General features: G+C 41.0%; 1 protein-coding gene across 1 annotated transcript in view; it reads left to right on the forward strand.

Moving 5' to 3' along the window:
* LOC126188749 (structural maintenance of chromosomes protein 1A-like) overlaps positions 1-22,562 on the forward strand; it is a 261,744-nt gene that overhangs the window by 74,328 nt on the left and 164,854 nt on the right. The window contains exon 12 of the mRNA XM_049930359.1: positions 18,996-19,093. Coding sequence (XP_049786316.1) covers positions 18,996-19,093 — 98 coding nt within the window. The remainder of the gene's footprint in view (positions 1-18,995; positions 19,094-22,562) is intronic.

Raw genomic sequence — 22,562 nt, forward strand, 5'->3', positions numbered from 1 at the left:
ACAAAGTGCACCCATTGACAAAGCTATTTGTTGTTGGTTAAATCAATATTGAGATACAGTAGGTGTGTTGAAACTACATTCACCAGGCTGGCTGAGAGCAAGTTAAGACAAAGTTGAAATCTGGCAGTCTTGTATTACAAGAGTAAAAAAAAATTGTTTCCCAATGACATCATCAGTTAAAAATACCCCAGATGACGCTCTTCAATTACTATGTAGGCTTGTGCGACCAGTGTCACAATATTACTATTTCTGTTTTGGTGCTTGGATTGCTGTTGCTAATCATTACTCTATTATACCTGTAACTGTTCGTTCAATGAAAAGGAGAGTCCCTATAATTTTGTCATAAAGTAACATACAGCACACATTTGCTTTTGACAAATCACAGACATTTTTGTGCACACCATTAAGGTGTTCTGAACACCATATCCTACAATTTTGATGATAAACACAACCATTTGTAACAAATGTTGCTTTGTCTGAAAACAGCACTCATTTAGAAAATTTTGATTTGTCACCAAATTCGTTTAGCATTAAACTGGCCAAGTTTGCACGCTTATGGTGATACGTTGGTTTTATCTCTTGCCTAATCAGAATTTGGAGGCAGGCAGTTGTAACATCTTGTGCATGACATTGAAGAGAGAATGCTGTTAACAGACATACATGGATTTGTTGCTTGTTAGTATGACAGTCATTGGGGGGGGGGGGGGGGGTTGCATGTGTCGTACAAACTTATGAAGAAACAGATGTAATACAGTCCAGCTTCTAGCATCCACATGGACCATCTCCATCATTTGTGTGTCCTGCTATACCAAACACTAGTCTTACCAGAAGATGTGACATTCTCATAATGCTGTATCCAGTGACACCAACCAGAAGGATATATTCTCCCCCTTCATCAGAACATTAGTAATTTAATTAGAGACATGTGAAATGAGATGTAACCACTTTTTATTGCGTTTTCATTGAATCTACACTGTAAATGATTCATAATACCATTACGATAATATAAACAATAAGTGAAACGTGGACAATACATAGTTTAGACAAGGAAAGAATAGAAGCTTTCGAAATGTGGTGCTACAGAAGAATGCTGAAGAGTAGATGGGTAGATCACATAACTAATGAGGAGGTATTGAATAGAATTGGGGAGAATAGGAGCTTGTGGCACAACTTGACTAGAAGAAGGGATCAGTTGGTAGGACATGTTCTGAGACATCGAGGGATCACCAATATAGTACTGGAGGGCAATCAGGAGGGTAAAAATCGTAGAGGGAGACCAAGAGATGAATACACTAAGCAGATTCAGAAGGATGTAGGCTGCAGTAGATACTGGGAGATGAAGAAGCTTGCACAGGATAGAGTAGCATGGAGAGATGCATCAAACCAGTCTCAGGACTGAAGACCACAACCACAACAACAACAACAACAATATAAACAATAATTTTTATACAGCATTACTTATGAATGTTTTTTTTAATTATTTGTGTTTCATATTATATGCTACCTTCTGCATTTTGATAGTGTACTGATGCTGATAAAATAAACATTTGGTCATGAAACCTTGGTGTGCCATCTTGATATGTACCACTTTATAGTAGCATATCGTAGCAATACAGTACATTTTTTTTTTTTCATAAATTGAAAGTGGAGTGTTTTTAGAGATACAAGATGAAAGATTAAGGTCAATAACCTTGAATGTGAAAGTTATTAGAAACCTGTCATTACTGATGCATATAAATGTCATACAATTTTTGAACTTGGCAGACCTGTAACTTTCTTCACAATTGTCATGTATCTTTGCTGACTGGTAGTTTCTCATCTCTCATCCAGACCATTCGATGCACCAAATTTGAAAGAAATGTAAGATGGGCCAGTCGAAAATGTTAAACTTTTCTGCATTGCATTGACATGGAATTACACAAAAATACGTTAACGGCAGCAGGTGATGCCAAAAAAGTAATAATTAATTTGAAGCAAAATTTGCAAAGGGTAAAAGAGGTTGGAGGTTGAAGGGTTTGAAATGATCATGTCTGATCTTAAGAAGACATTGCCGTTACCAAGAATCCCAACCAACACTGCATTTTATAAAAGACAGTTGCAGGTGTACAATTGTGGAGTTCACTCACATATTACTTGAAAAGGCTTTTGCTTTGTTTAGCTTGAAGGCACCACAGGTCAAGGTGCCCAAGAAGTAGGTTTGTATCTCAGGAAGTATATTGAGAACCATGTGGGCGAGAGTCATGTGGTGTGGAAAAAGGAAGATCCATTTAACCTGTACATGAAAGCATACCATAATCGTGATGGCTATGTGACTGTAGACCTACAGAAGAAAGAGCACTTTCTAACTCAAATTTTTATGGATCGTTTGACTCTCTGGGGCATCACGGGAAAGCTGTATCAAGACCTAAACTTGAAGATCTCAAATCTATGTTGCTCTTGATACCCAGTGATGCCAGGCACTTTTATCGTTTTGTTATTGGAGATGATCAACTCGTTGATGGCATTGAAGGATATAATGGTGTAGTCAGTTTTGAAGAAGACACATAATGATGGCTAAAAGATTGAATAATGTGCAAAACAGAACTTTGGCTTGAGTACACGTTTCATATTACTGCTCTCCATATTGTATTTGCTTTAGTATGAAATAAATAAATACATCTGAAGAATATGTTATGTATGGGCTTGTTATAGTCATATTAACAACATCAAAATATCAACAATGTAGAGGGCGACTTATTTTTGCTGGAGCCAGAATATTAGCTTTTTAACAAACCAATAATGTCCAAGAGACATTTGTTAGACAAAACTGCATAAGTATATAATATTTTGTAACACTTAACAGATTTTTGATAAAGAAGATTTTTCAGTGAGAATGTTTACAGGTGGATCAGTGTCTCAGTTTGTGATTTTGGAGATTGGACAACTGTTGCTAATAACGGTCAAATGTATCTGGATTTGCTTCAGCTGTTTCAGTCACAGAAATTGAACAACTAACTGGTCATATTCATTCAAGATTGTGCCCTGTCTCATCATCATCATCTCAAAGTGTCCCAACACACTAAACAGTAGATTTCCAAATGGTTGGATAGGTTTGTTTCTATTTTCTGGCCACCCAGAAGTCCTGATCTTACCCCTTGGGACTTTTTTCTGGGGCTATGTAAAAAACACTATCTATGCAGAAAAAATTTGAAATTTTAGACACCTACTGTAGAGAATTTCGACGTCCATCACAACTGTAACAGCAGAGGTGCTACAAAACATATGGCATGAAATCGAGTATTCGTTTGATGTCTGTAGAGCAGTAAATGGATCTCACATCGAAACTTATTAAGCTATGGCGAGGGGACTTTGTTTTTTCTCTTCAATTTGACATTTAAATTGTTTCGTTACCTTGAACAGTTCTCTGTAGAATTTATTCAAAATCATGACATTCTTTTTGGAACACCTTGTATTATCAGTCCTTATTTCTTAATCCTTTGATGCTATCTTGTTCTTGCAAGTGTTTTAGCTAACCCATCAGCAAGCATTTTGTCTGTGAGGTTTGTTCCATCATAACGTAAGCTATGACTATCTTTTATCTAATAAAACGATGTCTGACATCAATATGTTTTGTTCTTCCGCTGTAGGCACTTTTGGATAAATCTGAACCTTTTTATCACAGTAAACTTTATCGGATCACCTTCAGGATACAGAGAGTTTTGTTTTTTTGTCTGTAGTGAGAGTGCCTCTTGACTAGTCGATGACAGGATCATGTATTCAACTCCAATAGTTGATAAAAGCTACTGTTGTTTGTTTCTTGCTGCTCCATAAAATTACAGCTCATAGTGATTTAAACAGAAAACCGGTGATTGACTTTCTGTTCTCTTTGTTTTCCATCCAGCTGTGTCACCGTTCACTGTGACACAGTTCTCTTCCATAGAAAGTTCCAGCTTCAAAACCTTAGTTCCTTTCAAGCATCTCATGATTCTTTTCACTCCTGCTAGTGAGGTATCTATCACTGATGAAGCAAGTTACAACTGAATTGCATAAACAAGCTTACATCTGGTTCTCAACTACGTTTACATAAACTACCTACAGCTTCTCTGTAGGGAATATTTCTCATGGCTTTTCTCTCTTCTCCTATCGTTGGGCTCACATCGTGTGTTAAGTACATGATTGTTGTCCAGAGGTGTCAACCCTGCATTGCAATCCTTCACACTGTATTTATTTAATACTAGCAAACGTGGCAATGCTTTGCAGTAGCTAAATGTGTATGGAAATTGTATATATGTCCTTCTCCACTCTCCCTCCATCTCTCTCTCTCTCTGTCTCTCTCTCTCTCTCTCTCTCTCTCTCTTTCTCTCTCTTTCTCATTCTCAGTTCAAGTTCATCACTGCCTCCCTCCTTTCGCTGTCCATCTCCTCTCCCCCTCTCTCCCTCTTCCTCTCCTTGTCCCCTCCCTCTTTCTGTCCATCTCCTTCTTCCCCCGCTTTGTGTCCTGTCCCTCCCTCTTTTTTGTCCATCCCCTCTTCTCCTCTCTCTGACTTTCAGCCTTATTTATTATTATTGCAAACAAAACTTTGGGTGGGGATTAAGTCACTTGGGTAAATGGGTTGAGATCATTGATGTACTTTCCTGTTTTCTGTTGAGTTGAACTGTGGGGAAGGAAACAAAGTACCGCATTTATAAGAATGCATGATGTCTTTTCCTTGATTTGCCTAGATGGGCAATGGATCAGCACAGATGCACAAGTAGTCCAACATCTGCGGGAGTTGTGAGCATGGAGGAAATGAACAGGGACTGCAGATAGTTGGCACTCGGTGGGAATGTGATTCGGCCATGAGGCTTGCCGAGATAGTCCATGCAGTTACGATAACAGTGTGTCCTGGATGGCACAGCGCTTCACACAACTGCCTAGTAAGCAGGAGATCGCAGGTTCAAATCCTGGTCTGGTACACATTTTCGCTCATCGCTGCTGATTTTGCGTAATGTCCTGATGCAGCTGACATCAGTAATTCCTTCCTTTATGTAGTAGTATTTATACAGTAGTATAGATTTAGTATAGATTTGTTCTGTATAGTGAGACTGAACCATCCATAATATCCCCCTATTGCAACCTCTTTGATTCTGATGCTCAAGCAATTTGCCACTTCTCCTCACTCTTTCAATTTAAATTTTGTGCTCTTTGAGTTTCTTTTTGAAGCTTTCTTTCTCTTATTAGTTATTACTGAAAATTAATGTCTCACCAAGATAAATTGCAACAATTTATGTCTTTGTGGCCCTGGTCGACTTGTCATAAGTGGCTCAGCTACCGGGTGTTCTGCCTCTTTTCAGGTGGGGTCGCAGTCATCAGTGCAATAGCCCTCTTCTCCTGCTGTTGTGTAGGTGCACCCTGAGAGAGCACACATTCCCATGGCACTGTCAAAGGCTGGTTATTGTACTCTATTTGAACTGTTTGCTCACTGTGTCTTAACACCCAGAAAGGTCTTGAATATGGAGGTTGCAGCGGCAGACGTACAGCATCAGTTCACAGCATCACAAGTGAGCATGTCACAATGTCCTAAGTGTACAAACCTCTTTTGAACTCTATGAGATGATGCTTGGGTCAGCCATAGCTTGGCTATTTGTTAGCTCCACTTGCTGTAACATGTACAGCATCTCTGGTTCCATAGACATCTGTTTTTCTGAAAGAACTCTAAAGGCAGACCAACTTTTCTCGGTAAACCATTTCAGCTGTTGATGCCCCAATTCCTGATTTAACTGCTATGCATAATCGTAACAAAACTTCTTTCTAACAATTAACAGCCCTCAGAGTACTATGCGATCTCTACACTATTCTGTTGTTTGACGGGTGATATCTTGTGGTATAGTGGTGCTGGAATCCTCATAATCTACATAGTCCTGAAAACAATGTTGATTCAAATCGTTGACACTGGTCTGTTGTGGCATGTGTGGGAGAACCAAATCGTGAAATCCATGTAGTCATGAACGCCCTTCTTGTCGTCTTTGCTAATGTAACCCTATCAAAATCACTTCTGCCTAACTTGTATTACAACAAATAACGGCATATGACCGATGGTGAAAGTGGGCCAACGAAGTCTGTGTGCGTGTGAGAGAATTGACTTGTCATGTCTGAAAAGTTCTGCAGTGGTTGGTGCATGTGACTGCCAACTTTGCATCTCTGGCAGGCTATATATGTTTTTGCCCACGTATAACAATCTTTCTTCAGACATGGCCATACACACTTCTCTGTCATCAGCCTGGCTGTGGTGTTCACACTGGGATGTGTGAAGCTGTGGGTGCTGTCAAAAACTGACTTTTGTAGTGCACTGTCGCAATGGCTTGTTTGATATTTTTGCTTATGTATGTAGTATGTGAAAGTGTGTTTATACACATAAATGATTTGGCGGACAGGGTGGACAGCAATCTGCGGTTATTTGCTGATGATGCAGTTGTGTACTGCAAGGTGTCAGAAGTTGAGTGACTGTAGGAAGATACAAGACAATTTAAAACTTAATTTCCAGTTGGCGTGATGAATGGCAGTAGCCCTAGATGTGGAAAAATGTAAGTTGATGCGGATGAGTAGGAAGAACAAACATGTAATGTTCGGATACTGTATTACTAATGTCTTGCTTGACACTGTCATTTACATATCTGGGTGTAATGTTGGAAAGCGATATGAGATGGAATGAGTATGTGAAAACTGTGGTAGGGAAGGCAGATTGTCGATTTCAGATTATTGGGAGAATTTTAGTAAAGAGTGGTTCACTTGTAAAGGAGACCACATATAGGACAGTGATGCGACCTCTTCTTGAGTACTGCTATAGTGTTTGGGATCTGTACCAGGTTGGATTGAAGGAAGATGTTGAAGCAATTCAGAGGTAGGCAGCTAGATTTGTTACCTATTGGTTCAGACAACACGTAATCATTACTGAGATGCTTCGGGAACTGAAATGGGAATTCCTGGAGGGAAGGCGACATTCTTTTCAAGATACACTACTGAGAAAATTTAGAGAACCAGTATTTGAAGCTAACTGCCAAACAATTCTACTGCCACAAACATACATCATGCCTAAGAACCACAAAGATAAGATACGAGAAATTAGGTCATACGGGGGCATGCAGACAATCAATTTTCCCTTGCTCTATTTGCGAGTGGAACATGGAGAGAAATCACAAGTAATGGTACAGGGTACCCTCTGTCACACACTGTACAGTGACTTGCAGAGTACCTATGTAGATGTAGATGTGTACCCTGTAGTGTTCTGAATACTCACAGTTTGCTTAAAGAATTTGGTCACCATTTGCACTAGTGGACCAGACCTACTACTCCATTCCTATCTGCCCATATAATCGTTATTTTTCGCCAGACAGTTACATGTGTAGCTAGAAAAGATGCTGTTCTCCAGCTAGTGTCACCAAATCAACAAATATTCAGACATCAGTTTAACTTAACAACATTTCACATTAACATCTTGCAGAACACGAGATTAGTATTACAATTGTCAAAGCAGACAATGTTCTCTGTGCGACAGGTCTCACCCAAGATACAAATTAACACCATTTGATATCCCGATCATGCATTGTCATCAGTGGCGCTATTCTGTGGGCCGACCCCATCTCTGGTGCATGGTAATGCTTTAATACATGTACCATCCTGAAGATATATTACTTCCATGAATTACTCCATCTGTGCACAAAATTTTCCACACAATGGGTTACCTAATCTCTTTGCTTAACTTAAATGTTAAGAAATCTTCCGACATATTTTCTCAGCTAAGTTAAACCTCGAGAGTGACATGCTATTTCCTACATAATAAGCTGTGACACTACATATCGTGCCATGGAGGGGAAAGATATCAGAATCATCATTTACATTGAACGTGTATTGCTTCTTCCTTAACTTAAGGCATTTTAATATTTTTTATTGAGGCTTATTGTGACACTTTACACATGTCTCTTAACACTACTCCCATTATTGTATGCTTCTTATTACAAGAGAAAAGAGAAACTTCATTAATCTAGTTTAGTTTATTTTTACTATCTTTATGTACCTTTGCATATTTTTGAGAACGTCTTTCTTTAAAATTTATTTTCCATCTTCCTGTATCATGAACCATATTCTGTTAAATTTCAGAACCTGTGTGGCCTTTTTCACTTAAATTCATTTACATCATAGTTTATAACTTTTTCATTAATCTCGTGCAAAAATTATCACTGTGTTTGATGCTGCTTTCCCATTTGGAGGATGCTTTTAGAATACTGTCTCTCAATTTCGTATAAGAACAAGTATACTACCTTCATTCAAAAAAGAAGATACTCCTTCATTATTCATAATACCTGATGGGTCTGTGTTCTATACAAAATCTAATCTACTCCCTACAATGGTAAAAGTTGTCTCGTCCATGTGTCCACCTTGTAGTTATCCTCTCCATGAGTCCGCTTTTTCCCCCCGTAAATTCATCTTTTCTAATCCTGGCCATCTCCTTGCCTATACCGTTTTATTTCTACTCACACCTTCCCATGTAACATTATCCTTAAATTATTTATTTCTGCCTTTGATAGTTCATATTCTTCCTCCCAATAGCCTTATGTTGTTCCTCTCTTTCTAAGCATTCTGTGTTACCTTTTCGACAATGGAGTTGCTTTGTAGTATTTTTATATCCCCTGTTTCCTGTTACTCAGTTTACTGTTACCTGTAAATTTAAGATGTTAGCATGCCATTCACTTCCTCCTCCTCAGGTTCTGGGTTACTTTCCTAATACCACTCCCCCCCCCCCCCCCCACCCCCTTCCCAGTGAAGAGTGAAGTACCTAATACCAAAAGCAACCTCAGTACAATAAATGCTATTTTTAAATGTCTGTTAGTGTTCGTTTGTTAGTGTACTTGTGTGTATGTATGGATGTGCACGTATTTGCATGTTAGGCCTGTGTCCTCAAACCTTAAAGATTTCAAACCAATAGTCTCAAGTATTTTATTTCTTCTATTCACTAATATATTTTAAGTAATAGTATAGGACAGTATAAGTATGATTTACAGGTGATAGAATAGTAACAGAATGAAAACTCAGTGAGGTGAAAAAGGAAAAGAGCCTTGCATACGTCGCAATACATAGACCACTTACGACCATGGTCGCCCTGAAGTTTCCATGAATTTACAATGTTCTGGCTCCTGACCTTGGTTCCCTGACTAGAATTGTTTCCCAACAATTTTGAAACTGTCCAGTGGCATCAATGTATCTTCATTTGTTATATTTGTTGCTAATTGGATACAAACATGTGATGTCATGTTTTGTTGCTCCAATTTCCTTTCATTATTCCTTCATTGTGCAGTACTATTGATCCTGTGAAAATTAGTTTCTTTTCTTTTTGAAAATCTGTTTGAGTGTTACCTGTTCTCAAATGCCTCCTGAGATCTTGTTTCCTCTGGTATAAATTCCCCTGATTGTGTGTTTAAAGTATATACAGTGTGCTGCAGTCACCACAGACACCTACTACAATGGCAACACCACAGACAGACCAGCGATGCAGGTGCCAACTCTGCTGCAAAGTCTGGCCGACGCAAGAGTGTTGACAACAAACAAGCAGGAGTGACCAATGTCCATCAAAGGGTAACAGCCAGCTGGAGAGGAAGGGGCTGCAACGATGCAACGATCAACGAACTATTTCCTAGCGATCACGTGTTCGCATATAGTCCCGGAAATATTCTTTTGCGTGGGGCTAGATGAGCCGGCGCCCAGCCATTCAGCGGGCAGTTCTCATCTCACTGAGTGCGGAGAAGATTGGCCGGTCCAGCAGTGTGCCACCTTGACCATCTTCTCTTCCGCAACGATTGTGCTACGTCACTTCTGTCATGTAGGCTATCTACCAGCTGCTAACAACTGACTTGTGAAGTTGTATGGGTATAGAGTCAAAGGGAACTCTGATTATAGGAATTAGTTGCAGAAGGGATCCTTATTGTTTTCTTTGCTTTTTTTGTTTTGTTTTGCAGAGTGTTTTCTCTTCGTGGTTAATTGTAGTTTCCTTATTAAAAATAAGTTGACAAAATGAGTTGGTTCTGGATCTGTAGATTTTGCAGTGGCGATCAGTTTGTTCGAATTCCTCTGTTATCTCCATTGACTGTGGCTCTGAACGATGATGGGGTGGCCGTGCAGCAGAGACATACGGCGAGGCATGGAGCGCCGCATGTGAATGGGAAGACTGTTCATGGGCATGAATGATCGACAGACAAATGTCCAAGGAGGGATCTTCAGCTTCAACATACTGGTTCGCAGGGCATCATCAGGAGCATGGATCAGAGTCATGTTGCGATCGAGAGCCAAACCATACAACTGCTTACACTCCGGGTTGGCACAAGAGAACAGTCAGTCCCAGGAGAGACCTTGAAGGCAAGCAATCTATTCCCTGTAAGACTGTGATGGAAGCTTCTGACAGCTGAAGAACGAGTGGCGAGTTACCGCGACTTGGACCTGGGCATCAAAATACTTTGCTAAACTGGCAGTCAGCTGTTTCTAAGGGTGGGCATGTGGTTCTACGTCTGGATGCAACTGCTGCACTAAGCGATAAATCTCAGACAATCCAGCAGCTCAAGGACTTGAGCCGACAGCACATCTAAACCTGGAATACCTCGAGGCCATTCAGCGGCTTCCGACACCGACAGATATCTCCGAGCTCAAATCAGTCTTTGGTCAACTCACCTATTACTGGCATTTCATCCCACATGCTGTGGTTCTGGTGGAGCATCTGCATCGCCTGCTTCACAAGAATGTTCCCTGGACCTGGTCGCCAGAATGTGATCAGGCTTTCCAGCATCTCAAGTCTGCTCTTCTCACTCCTCCGTGCCTTGTCCCATATGATCCAACCACTCTTCTTATTTTGGACGCTGATGCATCAAGATTTTGAGCTGGGGGCTGTGTTGTCTCATATCGTTGACGGTGTTGAGTGCCCAGTTGCATTCAGCTTGGAAACTGTATCACATGCACAGCGAAACTATAGCTACATTGAGAAGGAGGCCTTAGCCATCAAATTTGGATTCAAGAAGTTACACAACTTCAACTATGGCCACCAGTTCACACTCTACATTTACCATAAGCCCTTGTCTCTGTGTTTGGCACCACATCCGCCATTCCTATCTGGACCTCGCCGTCTGCAGTGCTGTGCGTTGTTCCTGGCAGGGTACACCTACAACATCCATTACTGGGCCACAGCCCTCCATGCCAATGCCGATCGTTTTTCTAGACTTCCTGTGGTGGCGGATTCCGACTTCGATACTGTTCCGGTTACTTGTTTTCATCCAGAAAATGTGGCCTCTTCCACCGTCGCCACATGTCCACTGAACGCCCGGCTTGTCACACAGCACACAGCCTTGGAGCTGGTTCTCCAGACAATTCTGCACCACCTTCAACTTTGGCCCTCCGATTGTTGGCAGGTGTTGGACCCAGAGGTTCGGGCTTACTGGCTTCGCAGCAACGACTTTCCCATCTGTGACGGGGTTCTTCTTCTCTTAGAGGACATTGATCGATGGTGTGTCATGCACCCTCCTCCATCCATCAGTAGGTCCTCGTGCTCCTACAAGTCAGGCACTTGGGAATCGTCCTGATGAAACACCTCGCCCACCAACATGTCTATTGGTGGGAAATGGACAGCAAAATCACCCACATGGTGGGTTCCTGCTCCTCCTGTCAGTGTCAGGTCAGCAGTTTGCGCTGCCACAATGCCTGCTTCCATGGCCTCTGACCACCACCCCGTTGTCCTGGCGCCATCTGGATTTCGCGGGTCCATTCATAGGGTCCTACTGGCTCATTTTGGTGGACGCTGGCAGTGGTTTTCCATATGTTGCACCCACGTAATTGAAGACTGCCACTCAATTCCACTGTCATATTTTCGCCACCAAGGGTCTACTGTAAGTGATTGTTACAAACAATGGCCCGCAGTTCACGTCAGCAGAGTTTACTTCCTTCTGTGCTAGTCATATTTTCGCCACCAAGGGTCTACTGGAAGTGATTGTTGCAAACAATGGCCCGCAGTTCACGTCAGCAGAGTTTACTTCCTTCTGTGCTACATCAGGCATCCAGCTGCTCCATACGGCACTGTTCCATCCCGCATCCAATGGGTTTGCTGAAAGGTTTGTCCACATGTTTAAATCGCAGATGGCCAGACTGTGTCAGCGTCACTCACAGGCAGCTATCCTTTAGCTCTTCCTGTCTACTTATCACTCTCCTGGTCACGATGGGTCCTCTCCAGCAAAGAAGCTGCATGGCCGCCCTTATCGGATGCCCTTGTCTCTCCTGTTTCCTGCTTACGCTCGTCCGGCTGCTCTGGTCTCGGCATGGCTGCAGTTCTCTCCGGGTGCTCTCTCTGGGTGCTGGTGTTTCCGAAGGGCTGCTCCCGCTGGGTTCCCGCCAAGGTCTACACAGTTCTCAGATGCACCATGGCAACTGTCGTCCTCGACGACAGTTCATTCTGTCGGAAGCACTTGAATCAGATACAGCACTGTCATGGGCCAGGCCCGATGCTTCCATTGTCTCTGCCACAGTTGCAGCCACCACCGTCACAGCCGCCGACACTGCAGCTGTCGGCGCCACCGGCTTTTGCATGGTCACCGTGAACTGGTCCCTTGCCTATGGATGTTGATGGGGGTGCCCCCACCACTATTAGCTCCGCCGCCACCCATGCTCTCGTTCCACCAGCGGAACCGGGGACTGACATCAAGATGTGCCTTCGCCTTGCCCCCGGGAGGGGGGTGGAGGTGGGGGGGGGGGAGGACTGCTGCAGTGACCACAGACGCCTACTGCAGCAGTAGCACTGCAGACAGACCAGTGATGTGGGTTTCCGACTCCACTGTGAAGTCTGGTCGATGCAAGAGTGTTTACAAGCAAGTACTACAGTTGACAACAACACTTAAGTGCAGCCAACATCCATCAGAGGGTATCAACCAGCAGCAGAGGAAGGGAGTGCGATGATCAGTGAACTATTTCCTGGCGAACACGTGTGCATTAGTCCCGAAATACCCTTCATCCAAGGGCTAGATAAGCTGGCACACGGCTGTTCAGTGGGCAGTTCTCAACTTGTCGAGTGCAGAGAAGTTCGTCCGGTCCAGCGATGTGCCACCTTTACCATCTCCTCTTGCACAACAATTGTGCTATGTCGCTTCCATTGTGTAGGCTATCTACCAGCTGCTAACAGCCAACTTTGACATGGAACAGTTGTACAAGATAGAGTTGAAAGGAACGCTGGTTATAGGAATTCGTCGTTATTTGCTTGATCCACAGAAGGGATCCGTAGTGTTTTTTGTTTTGTTTTGAAGAGTGTGTTACTGTTGTGGTTTATTGTAGTTTCCTTAGTAAAAACCAGTTGGCTAAACGAGTTGATTTTTGCTTTGTAAATGTAGCACAGTGGAACCTCTATTTTATGTTTTCGCCTGGTCCTGACATAAAAAATGCAAAACTGAGCAAAATTCTGACTCGAAGAAAAAATTAAAGCTCCCCAAAATATGAGAAAAACACATGTTATTGGTATATATGGTTAAAAATAATGATCCTCTAATTATTTATATAAAATCTGTCATAGTGAAGAAAATTAAATGTACAATACAATACCATCCTCTCTAATTCTTTGTATAAAATCTGTCAAAGTGAAGGAAATTAAATGTATATCCAATAATTTGTGGTAACAAAATTTCATAAGTTCTTAAAAAGTCACAGATGTGTAACAGCAAATAAAAACTTATCAAAAAATTTTGACTACAAGGTAATCGAGTTGTTTTCCGACTTGTTACGATCACAAATTATATGTTCGAAATATGCATTTTTGAGGGATCATCCTCTTTGCTCACCAAGAAAAAAAGCAAAACTTGATGAACATGTTGAATTAAACAAAAACATCACAGCAGCTTAGAGGTTAAACCACAGGCATAAGTGCAGACATCTGCTTAATGACATAGTTTGTCACCATTACTGTTATTGCTTAATAGTTTTCTTACGAGACACAGTGTTATTTTAGGCTTGATGAGAGAATCAGAGAGATGTGAAAAAATGAGTTTACTACTGCAATTGATGTTACAAGCTTATTAAAATTCAGTCAGTGAATTTCTGCATATTGTGTAAAATGTAAATTTGAAAGAAAGCTGAGGTGCTACAGTTCCGCTTCATGCCCTCTATCAATGCTGCCAATCTTTATGATCTACAGTTTGTGGTGTGTGCAGTGGAAAGTATATACATAAGTAGTGTATGTGGCTGTTGCAACGGTATCATGTCAGATTTGAACACAAAAGTCATTAAAATGTGCTTTCGCAAGACCCTTGTTCTATTTCCATGTGAAACCTCTGTCATAGCACATCATCTGCATGAAAAATATATTTTCAGCACTTCACAAAATGTTTTCACCCGTACCAGCACTCCTGTTGCTGAAGGGCCACTTGCCCTCTGCACGCATCCAGTATGCGAGCTCATTTTATGTGTGTTAGTGTGGTGAAGTGAGACGTCAAGTAAGAACTTAGAGTCGAGGTAAACCTTACTAGGAAGAAATGTAAAATCGAGGAATTTTTAGCCTTGATCTTATGGGTTTTTCACAGTTGCCATCAATTATGGTGTAGAATCATGAAAAACATAAAATCGGAGAGTGTAAAATCGAAGTTCTACTGTCTACCTTCTACAGAAGGTGAAAGATGGTGTACTGTTGACCAACCTTTGTACATATTTCTTTTTCAGCATAGTAAGGGAGTCTCGTCACCAGTACTTTAAGTAAATATGTTTCTTTCAGTTGAGTACCTAAATACAGGTTGGCGCACAAAATGTGTTACCAATTGTTTCTTTCGCAATTTACGACGCACATTAGATATCCCACTGGGATCTCTACAACAGTACCAGGAGAGCTTGGAAAAACAAATGAGTTACGAAATGATGTGTAATTCATGATACTGCCACTGTGAGACTAGTAAGCAGCAGTGGCTGACAATGGAAGACTGACGACACAGCAACGATCGGCAATTGTGTTACTTTTTCATGAAACAAAAAGCCTTGTTGTGACTCAGAGGCATTTTCGACAACAGTTTAAGACACGATGGGTCCCTTGCAAGAAGACCATCCACAGGTTGTACGATAAATTTGTACAGGAAGACCTTGGCCTAAGCCTGTTTGTTCGCTGGAGAATATTGAAGCGATACGAGTTGCTGTACAGAGAAGTCCCGGGAAATCGTGTAGAAAGGCAGCAGTGCAACTGGGAATATCCAGACGCTCCGTTCAGTGCATTCTTAAAAGTGACCTCCATATGTATCCATACGAGTTGACCTGTGCACAGAAGCTCACTGAAGAACACAAGCAGCAGAGACTACTGTTTGCTCAGTGGGCGGAGGATAGGGAAGAAACTCTCAACAACGTTTGGTTTTCAGACAAGGCGCATTTTCATTTATACGGTGTGGTTAACAAACAAAATGTACGCTTTTGGGCCACCGAAAACCCACAAAGGAGGAGGAGAGCTGTCTTCGTAAGGAAGGTATGCTGAGGCCAAAACAATTTCCGTCGTGATACCTTCCAGACAGTGCTGCATTCTAATGGTAAAGAGGCCCCTGGAGCAGAAATCCATCATTGGCATGAAAGAAATTCCATTTCTTACATAGATGCGTGTTCTGGAGTTTCTTAGATTTATAGCATAAATCAGCTTACCTCCAGTGCCACAGAGGCCTGATATGCTCCCTTTATAAAAATAGGTTTCTTGTATCAAGACCACGTCAATTTCCTGCCTCCCCAGACAGTGACTCCGGACAGCAGAGTCCCCTTTACTGTGCTGCAGATTGATCTGTAGCACCTCCAGTCTCCGTCTTGCTGCCCTCATTGCCTTTGAGGTGATTGATAACTCTGACAGTGACCTGCAAGAACCCTAAAACAATTTCAGGTCTTGCTCTTGCATTGCCTTTAGGGACTTCTCTCTGACCTCCACCACCAGGGTTCGTCCTTCTGGTACAACCTGCTGGTTGATCACTCTCCACTCTTCTGTCAAGACTTTTGAATTCTGGGCCCCTATTTTCTTGAACAGAATCTTCGGGGAGACATCCTTAAGGATCTTTGGTTCCAATATTGATACCTTTGTGGTCGTAAGAAGCTCTGCTGCCGTCTTGACCAGCAGCTTCATATTCTCCCACAGGAATATCATGGGCACCTTGCCCTTAAGCCATTCCACCATGTGCACCCCTTACAGACAAAAATGAGGGCACCATGATCTAGATAGTCCCTCCTTAAGTGTCTCCCCCACCCTCCCCATCCCAGTCTTTTCAAAGAGGGCTATCTGTACAAGTTCCTCCTGCTGCAAGGCGATGGCTACCAGTGGAAAGCCCTCCTGGATAACTGCCATCTTAAAAACTGAGACTGTAGGTCTGTCTCCCTATTTCTTGCTCCGTTTTTTCCTGGGCTCACTTATCTAGGGAGGAGGGAGTCTTAGATTCCTGCCTTATTCTCTTCCTGCCTGTCTTCGATGTTGTGGGGGTCTTCTTATCCCCTTCAACCTGAGACAGTTTTTTCTTGGGGGTCTTAGGTTCAAGCCTCTTTCGTTCCCTCCTTTTGTCTTTAGGAAGCCACTCTTCCCCTTTTTTCTCTGTTCCCTGAGTAGTTTCCTCCTCTGGGCCCCAGACAAGGCTTTGACTTGATCTGGTCCAACTTCTTGGTTACAGTTCCCACTTCTGGCTCAGGTCTAGACCCTGATTTAGTAGTGAGACTGCCTCCCATCAGTCCTGACCCTGATGTTAGGGTATCTGGGGTCTCAGTTTGCCCCTCAGTTTATTTTAATTTATTTTCTTTAGTCATGTCCATATTGGTCCCACGAGATTTGGGGATCTACATGGTCCACATCATGAATACCTCACATGGTGTAAGGCTACTTACTGAGGGAGGTCGCCCAGTATCCCTGAGGCTCCATTTGTGTCACATCTTCCCATGTGCCACATCCCCCTCGGCACGGATCGCATCACACCTTTGGTTGGAAAAGGGAATTGGGTAAGGACTAGGAGTGCATAGGGAAGATGGGGCATTGTGGGACACTCTTAGTCTGATCTATCAGCTGAGGCCTTTCTGGCAGTAGGTCCTCTACCTTTGGCATTGGCATAGCCCTCAGCTTCAAGCAGATATGCAAGCCTCTCCATCTGCACAGACAGTGGTGTTGTCCCCCGGAGAGGTTCCAGAGGATAGTTACGCAACTCATGATCAAAGAATGAGCAGCAGTCTGGTAGTTGGTGCCTCCCTTCTTCACAGCATGAAATGGAATGTAGGAACCTAGATTTCTGTAATTTTGTTATTAATGCATAGTCTGTGTACTCAAACATTGTGGTCAAAATCATACTGTGGTTTTCAAAGGTTATGATGTTATCAACAGTGCAAAGAGAAAGCCCCTCAAAAATTTCAGTTGCCGTTAATTTTTATGAAAGCGTGAGTGTCACAGTTCAACAGGAGCATTTTATCACAAGGTGAAACGAACAGAACTAGGCTCGTACAACTACTTAGTGACAAAACAACAGCAAGAGGAATGGAAACAGTAGTTGCTATAGGCGATGATGATTGCGCAGTGAGATGTTGGCTTGAGAAAGCTGCCATATACTCCACTGTCATGACGATAAGGGAAGGTATCAATTTGATTGTTTTATTCATTGCGTTTGCAATACCACGGAGTAATGGAGACCTTATTAGGTGTGGTAGGGACAAGGTTCAGTCCAAATTGTTTTCGATAAACAAACTCCAACAAAGTCCTTTTGCTGAAACATTCCTTTCACTCCGTGCCTTTAGCAGATGACACCACATTTATCATTTACAATAAAAGAAAAGGAGAAATGATGACACTGTTCAGCAATATTCCTACAGAAATGAAGACAGTATAAGATGTCTTGTCCTTGACTCCAGCAGGTTCGCACAAAGTGGTGAGGAGATGTTTCTAGGAATGTACCAAATGAAGAATATCAGCAAGATCTGAAACAAGCTCCAATATACTGCAGTTCTGAAAGCATCAACAAAGCTCAAACCAGAATTTGCTCCACTGTCGTCAACCAAAGAACAAGCACACCAACACTCTTTAAGATTTTATTTATATGTATATTGGTTTTATGACCTTACTGTTTTTATACGTGTAATGCTTCTTACAACACTATTTGTTGTTACTTAAAGAAGTTTGCTTATTTATTTATACATACGGTAGTAGCTCAACAGCCTCGTAATCCATCGATTGGGGATGGAGCTGAGGGGAAAATGGATCGCAGTGGCTACCAAAGATCAAGTAGCACTGAAGCAATGTGGAACATCTTTTGTCAGTGTTCTACTGGATGTGTGTGATGAAATGGATTTCATGCTCTACGATGTGCAGCAGATGCTGTGGGCGTTTGGGCAAATTGTGTGTTATTACTGGAGTTGTAATAAGATAATATCGATAATGGTTCAATTCTTAATTTTTGAAATGTATGCATTCAAGATAAAATGCTTGTTTATGACAAGTAAGGTCTATGTCCATATAATTCTTAGTTTAGTTGACATTAAACATTAATTTTAAACCATTAAAACACTATTTTATGTAATCTGTAATTTTTCCATTCCCTTTATTGTGCCAAGTATTAGTCTGGAAAAAAATTAATGCGACCTTTGTTGTAGGAAATTTAATGCATTTTAATGTTTAGAGGAATATGTTTTTGCTAGGGACCATGAATTGCAAGTCATACAAGTAAAACATAAGAAAAGAGATGTTTATACAACCATGATTCCCAACCTCAACCCACCCCCTCCCCGCCCTCTCCCATCCGCCTGTCCCCAGTCAGAAATTTTAGTATGTTATTTAAGTCACTCCCTCTGACCATAGTACATAAATTTGTGACTACACAAATTATTTCTCCTACTTTTTCTTCGATGACTGGACTTAAATATTAATATCTTTTTTATATCAGTTTTTCTTTTCATCTGTATAAGCTTAGTGATCATGCAGAAAATTCTTAGGACATTTCTCAATGTGTGTGTCAAGATTGCCTTTGTATATGTTTGTCATAATTTTTAGGATATACAAGGAGAAACTTACAAAGAAACTAGAACTGCAGGAAAAGCTGGAGTTCCTAAAGCAGCAAAAGAATTTTGAATTGTACCAGAGTACTGCAGGTATGTGTGTTTCATATTTTTGTTGTCTGATTAAATTGTGAACCATAACGTTTTGATTTTGTTTTTTGGTACTTGAAGTTCTTGAGTTGTGTCTTTACTGCAATAATAAACACTAAGCTTACATTAAGGACATGGTTCTCCATAGCCTCTATCTTTATTTTTAGCAGAACTGGTCTGCTGCAGACTCTTGTCACTGGCTATACTGCATGTCTCAAAAATACTTCCTATCATATTTTACTAGGCCCATTCTGAATATTTTTCCCACAGGAAACATGGAAATACCCCTTGTTAGCTACTTTTTTCCTTGACTACAGTCAATTAGTGAGTGTATTTCGTATGGTTATGATTTTATAACCTCTTAAACACCCACTTAGGAACATTTATTCATCCCCATAACCTCTTTTATGCTTAGATTTTGATTCTCATACATTCAGACATACTACCTCATCTATCATTTCATATCCATACACGTTACCTCACTGTGAACATAGTGTAATGCAGCTTGTTTGTATCAGATATTCCATTCCTAACACACTTTATACTTCTGCACTCGAGAGAAAGATGATGAGTGTGAATGTGCATATTTTTTATATGTCATTTGTGAAGCACACCAGTGTGTCTCATTATTATAACTAACAATTAGATCTGACATCTGCAGCATGTAGTTAGTGATGTATGTGTGGTGAAAGGGAGTATAGAAGCAAACTGACAGGCTGCTTCTGGAATTTTGCATACATTATTGTGAGTAATGAGAGTGATCTGAATTTCAAAAGTAATGATAATTGGCTTTTCCACTAAGGATGCAGTTATTATGAAATGGATAAGTTTGCAAAAGTGTGTTGTGACTTGTTCACTCACCTCCGCTATGAAAGTGTATTATAAGTGGACTAATCGCACAGTTGTGAGTAACAGCCATAGGAATTGCATAGCTTCAAATGCCGTTAATGCGCAGAGGGATCATTGACAGTTCACGAAGATGAACTGCAGTGGAACAAGTCACCATCTAAATAAATCACCATGCTAATGTTTCTCACATCAATTCTGTAAACTGTACTGCACATAAGGGTCTCGGACAAAAAAATTTGTCTGGAATCACACTACTGATAAATCAATGAAATAGACTTGAATTAGATTATTAGTATTGAGACTAGACTGTTGTTGACTGGCAACAGATAACGATCTCCTACAAATCATGTTTTCAGATCCACAAGAACAATCATTATTGGCTTCTCTAACAGGAAACATTGAAGAATAAAGCAAATGGGGTGGAGACAGCATTAGAGTCTTGGGTCAGTAATTCAGAAAGTAAACTCCTTTTACCTATTTAGTTTTGATCCATTCTCAGATATCATATGAATCTGTAAAGTCTTCTTCTACTCCTCATCATTGTTGCCCTCCTCCTCCACCTCTCTCTCTCTCTCTCTCTCTCTCTCTCTCTCTCTCTCTCTCTCCTTCTCCTTCTCTCTTCTTTTTCCTTCTCCTTCTCTCTTTTTCTTCTTGGGGTGGGAGGGGGGGGGGGATGAATAATATCTTTCAGCAACATAACATACCTTGTTGTTCAGCTACAAGTGTCTTAAAATTACTGGAAGAGCAAGATGAAGACAATAAAACACATTTGATTATCTCTGGGACCCCATGAGCACCATGTTTGCTGTGTGAATCTCACTGTGTTTCCTGTATTTGTAGTTATAGGAAGAATCACAGACAAGATGACTCTAGATTCCTGTGGGAACTTATCAGCACCTGATTCAGCCATACACTGCAGTTGCAGATTTGTTTCAAACAGCAGATTCTCTGGATACCATCAGGTGTTCGTAATAGTGTGATTCAACAATATAGCTCAGGATTTTGCTTTGACAAGGCAATCTGAAAACTCCTGTTTGTAATTAATGACCACAAACAGTAGGTAATGTGAAAAGCTGATATCATGACATTGGAGAGCAGCATTGGATCAGAGTACCTGTTTATCTTATAACTTGTTTGTATTAACAAACACAACCCCCTGCCCTCCCCCTCCACACACACACACACACACACACACACACACACACACACACACTGACCAATAATAATGCTTTTTACTTCTCATGATAATAGCTGATGCCATTGCATACTTGCTATGTGCCAGCGACATGGACATAATTTATAGTAATTTTTGTTTCCTTTACTATTCTGACTTCTTTCCCATGGCTTTGTCTCTCTTTTGCAATTACATCCTATTGCTGTATGCTTGTTACCATGTTTCTCTGGTACTGATAATTCCTGTATATATACACTAACAGAAAAAAAATCGAAACTCCAAAAAAATAAATAATTTAGTGTTATGTAATTCTAGTACACATTTGTGTAGGTAACATATTTAAGTGATTAACATTGAAAGATCACAGGTTAACATAAGTGCAAGATAAGCCATTGCAAATGTGATATGCTAGTACAGTAACAACTGGTGTAACTGCCACAATAATGACCGTTAGCGTGTATTTAAAGCAAACCAGGTTTTCATCCCCATTCTTATGTGACTGGCAGAAATTTGAATAGACATCACCTTTCAGATGTAGAAACACACCTATCAACTTTTTTTTTATGTTGTACAACTCCTCCTTCGTGTTGCAGTTTTTCTTTACCATGAGTGTATTATTTTTGTTATTTATATATATTTGATATCCTCCTTTTGAGGTTATATTCTTTGATCAATGTTATCCCTCAACCCAACAACTTTTTTTCTGTGTGTTCTTTCATGAATTTCTGTTGGCTTTGCACTCAGTTGTGATTACTTTTTTCCACACTTTCTTCAGCCACACAGGAACACATTTTCATTTCCCCAGAAGACTCAGCTGCCAATGTGCTAGTCTTTCCTATATTCTGATTAAAACTTCTTGTCAGCTAATATTCTCATGCTGTAGCTGGTTTCCTCCAATCCAAGTCCTCAGTGTCATGTCTGAACAATTTGCCGTTGCCTAACTGCCACAACAAATGATCAGTTTGCTTACAACGTCTTGTTCGATTTTGTTTCTTCACATTTTTAGATCCTAAACCGTGGGTCTGGCCCTTTTATTTTGCATTTCATGATACATGGTAACTACACCAAAAACAACAAATTCGCATGGTGATGGTGATGGTGATGGTGATGAAATACCCCTGTTTCATACACAGCACTAGCCAATCAATAGTGTATCATTTAGCACAGAATGCAATCCAGTGTCACATATTCAGTTATTATCATCACAGAGAATACCCATGTTTCATACACAGCACTAGCCAATCAATAGTGTATCATTTAGCACAGAATGCAATCCAGTGTCACATATTCAGTTATTATCATCACAGAGACCAATCTCCAGTAGATAAGTTTCATACAGTATTGCATGAGACAGACTTTTTGAAGGCAGTAAATCATCATTGTGACTGGATCTGTATAGGAATGAATATAGAAATGTAATAGTGGGTGCTGCTGAAGCATGTAAGATTC

Source organism: Schistocerca cancellata, chromosome 5, assembly GCF_023864275.1.
Source record: "Schistocerca cancellata isolate TAMUIC-IGC-003103 chromosome 5, iqSchCanc2.1, whole genome shotgun sequence".
NCBI classification, from domain to species: Eukaryota; Metazoa; Arthropoda; class Insecta; order Orthoptera; family Acrididae; genus Schistocerca; species Schistocerca cancellata.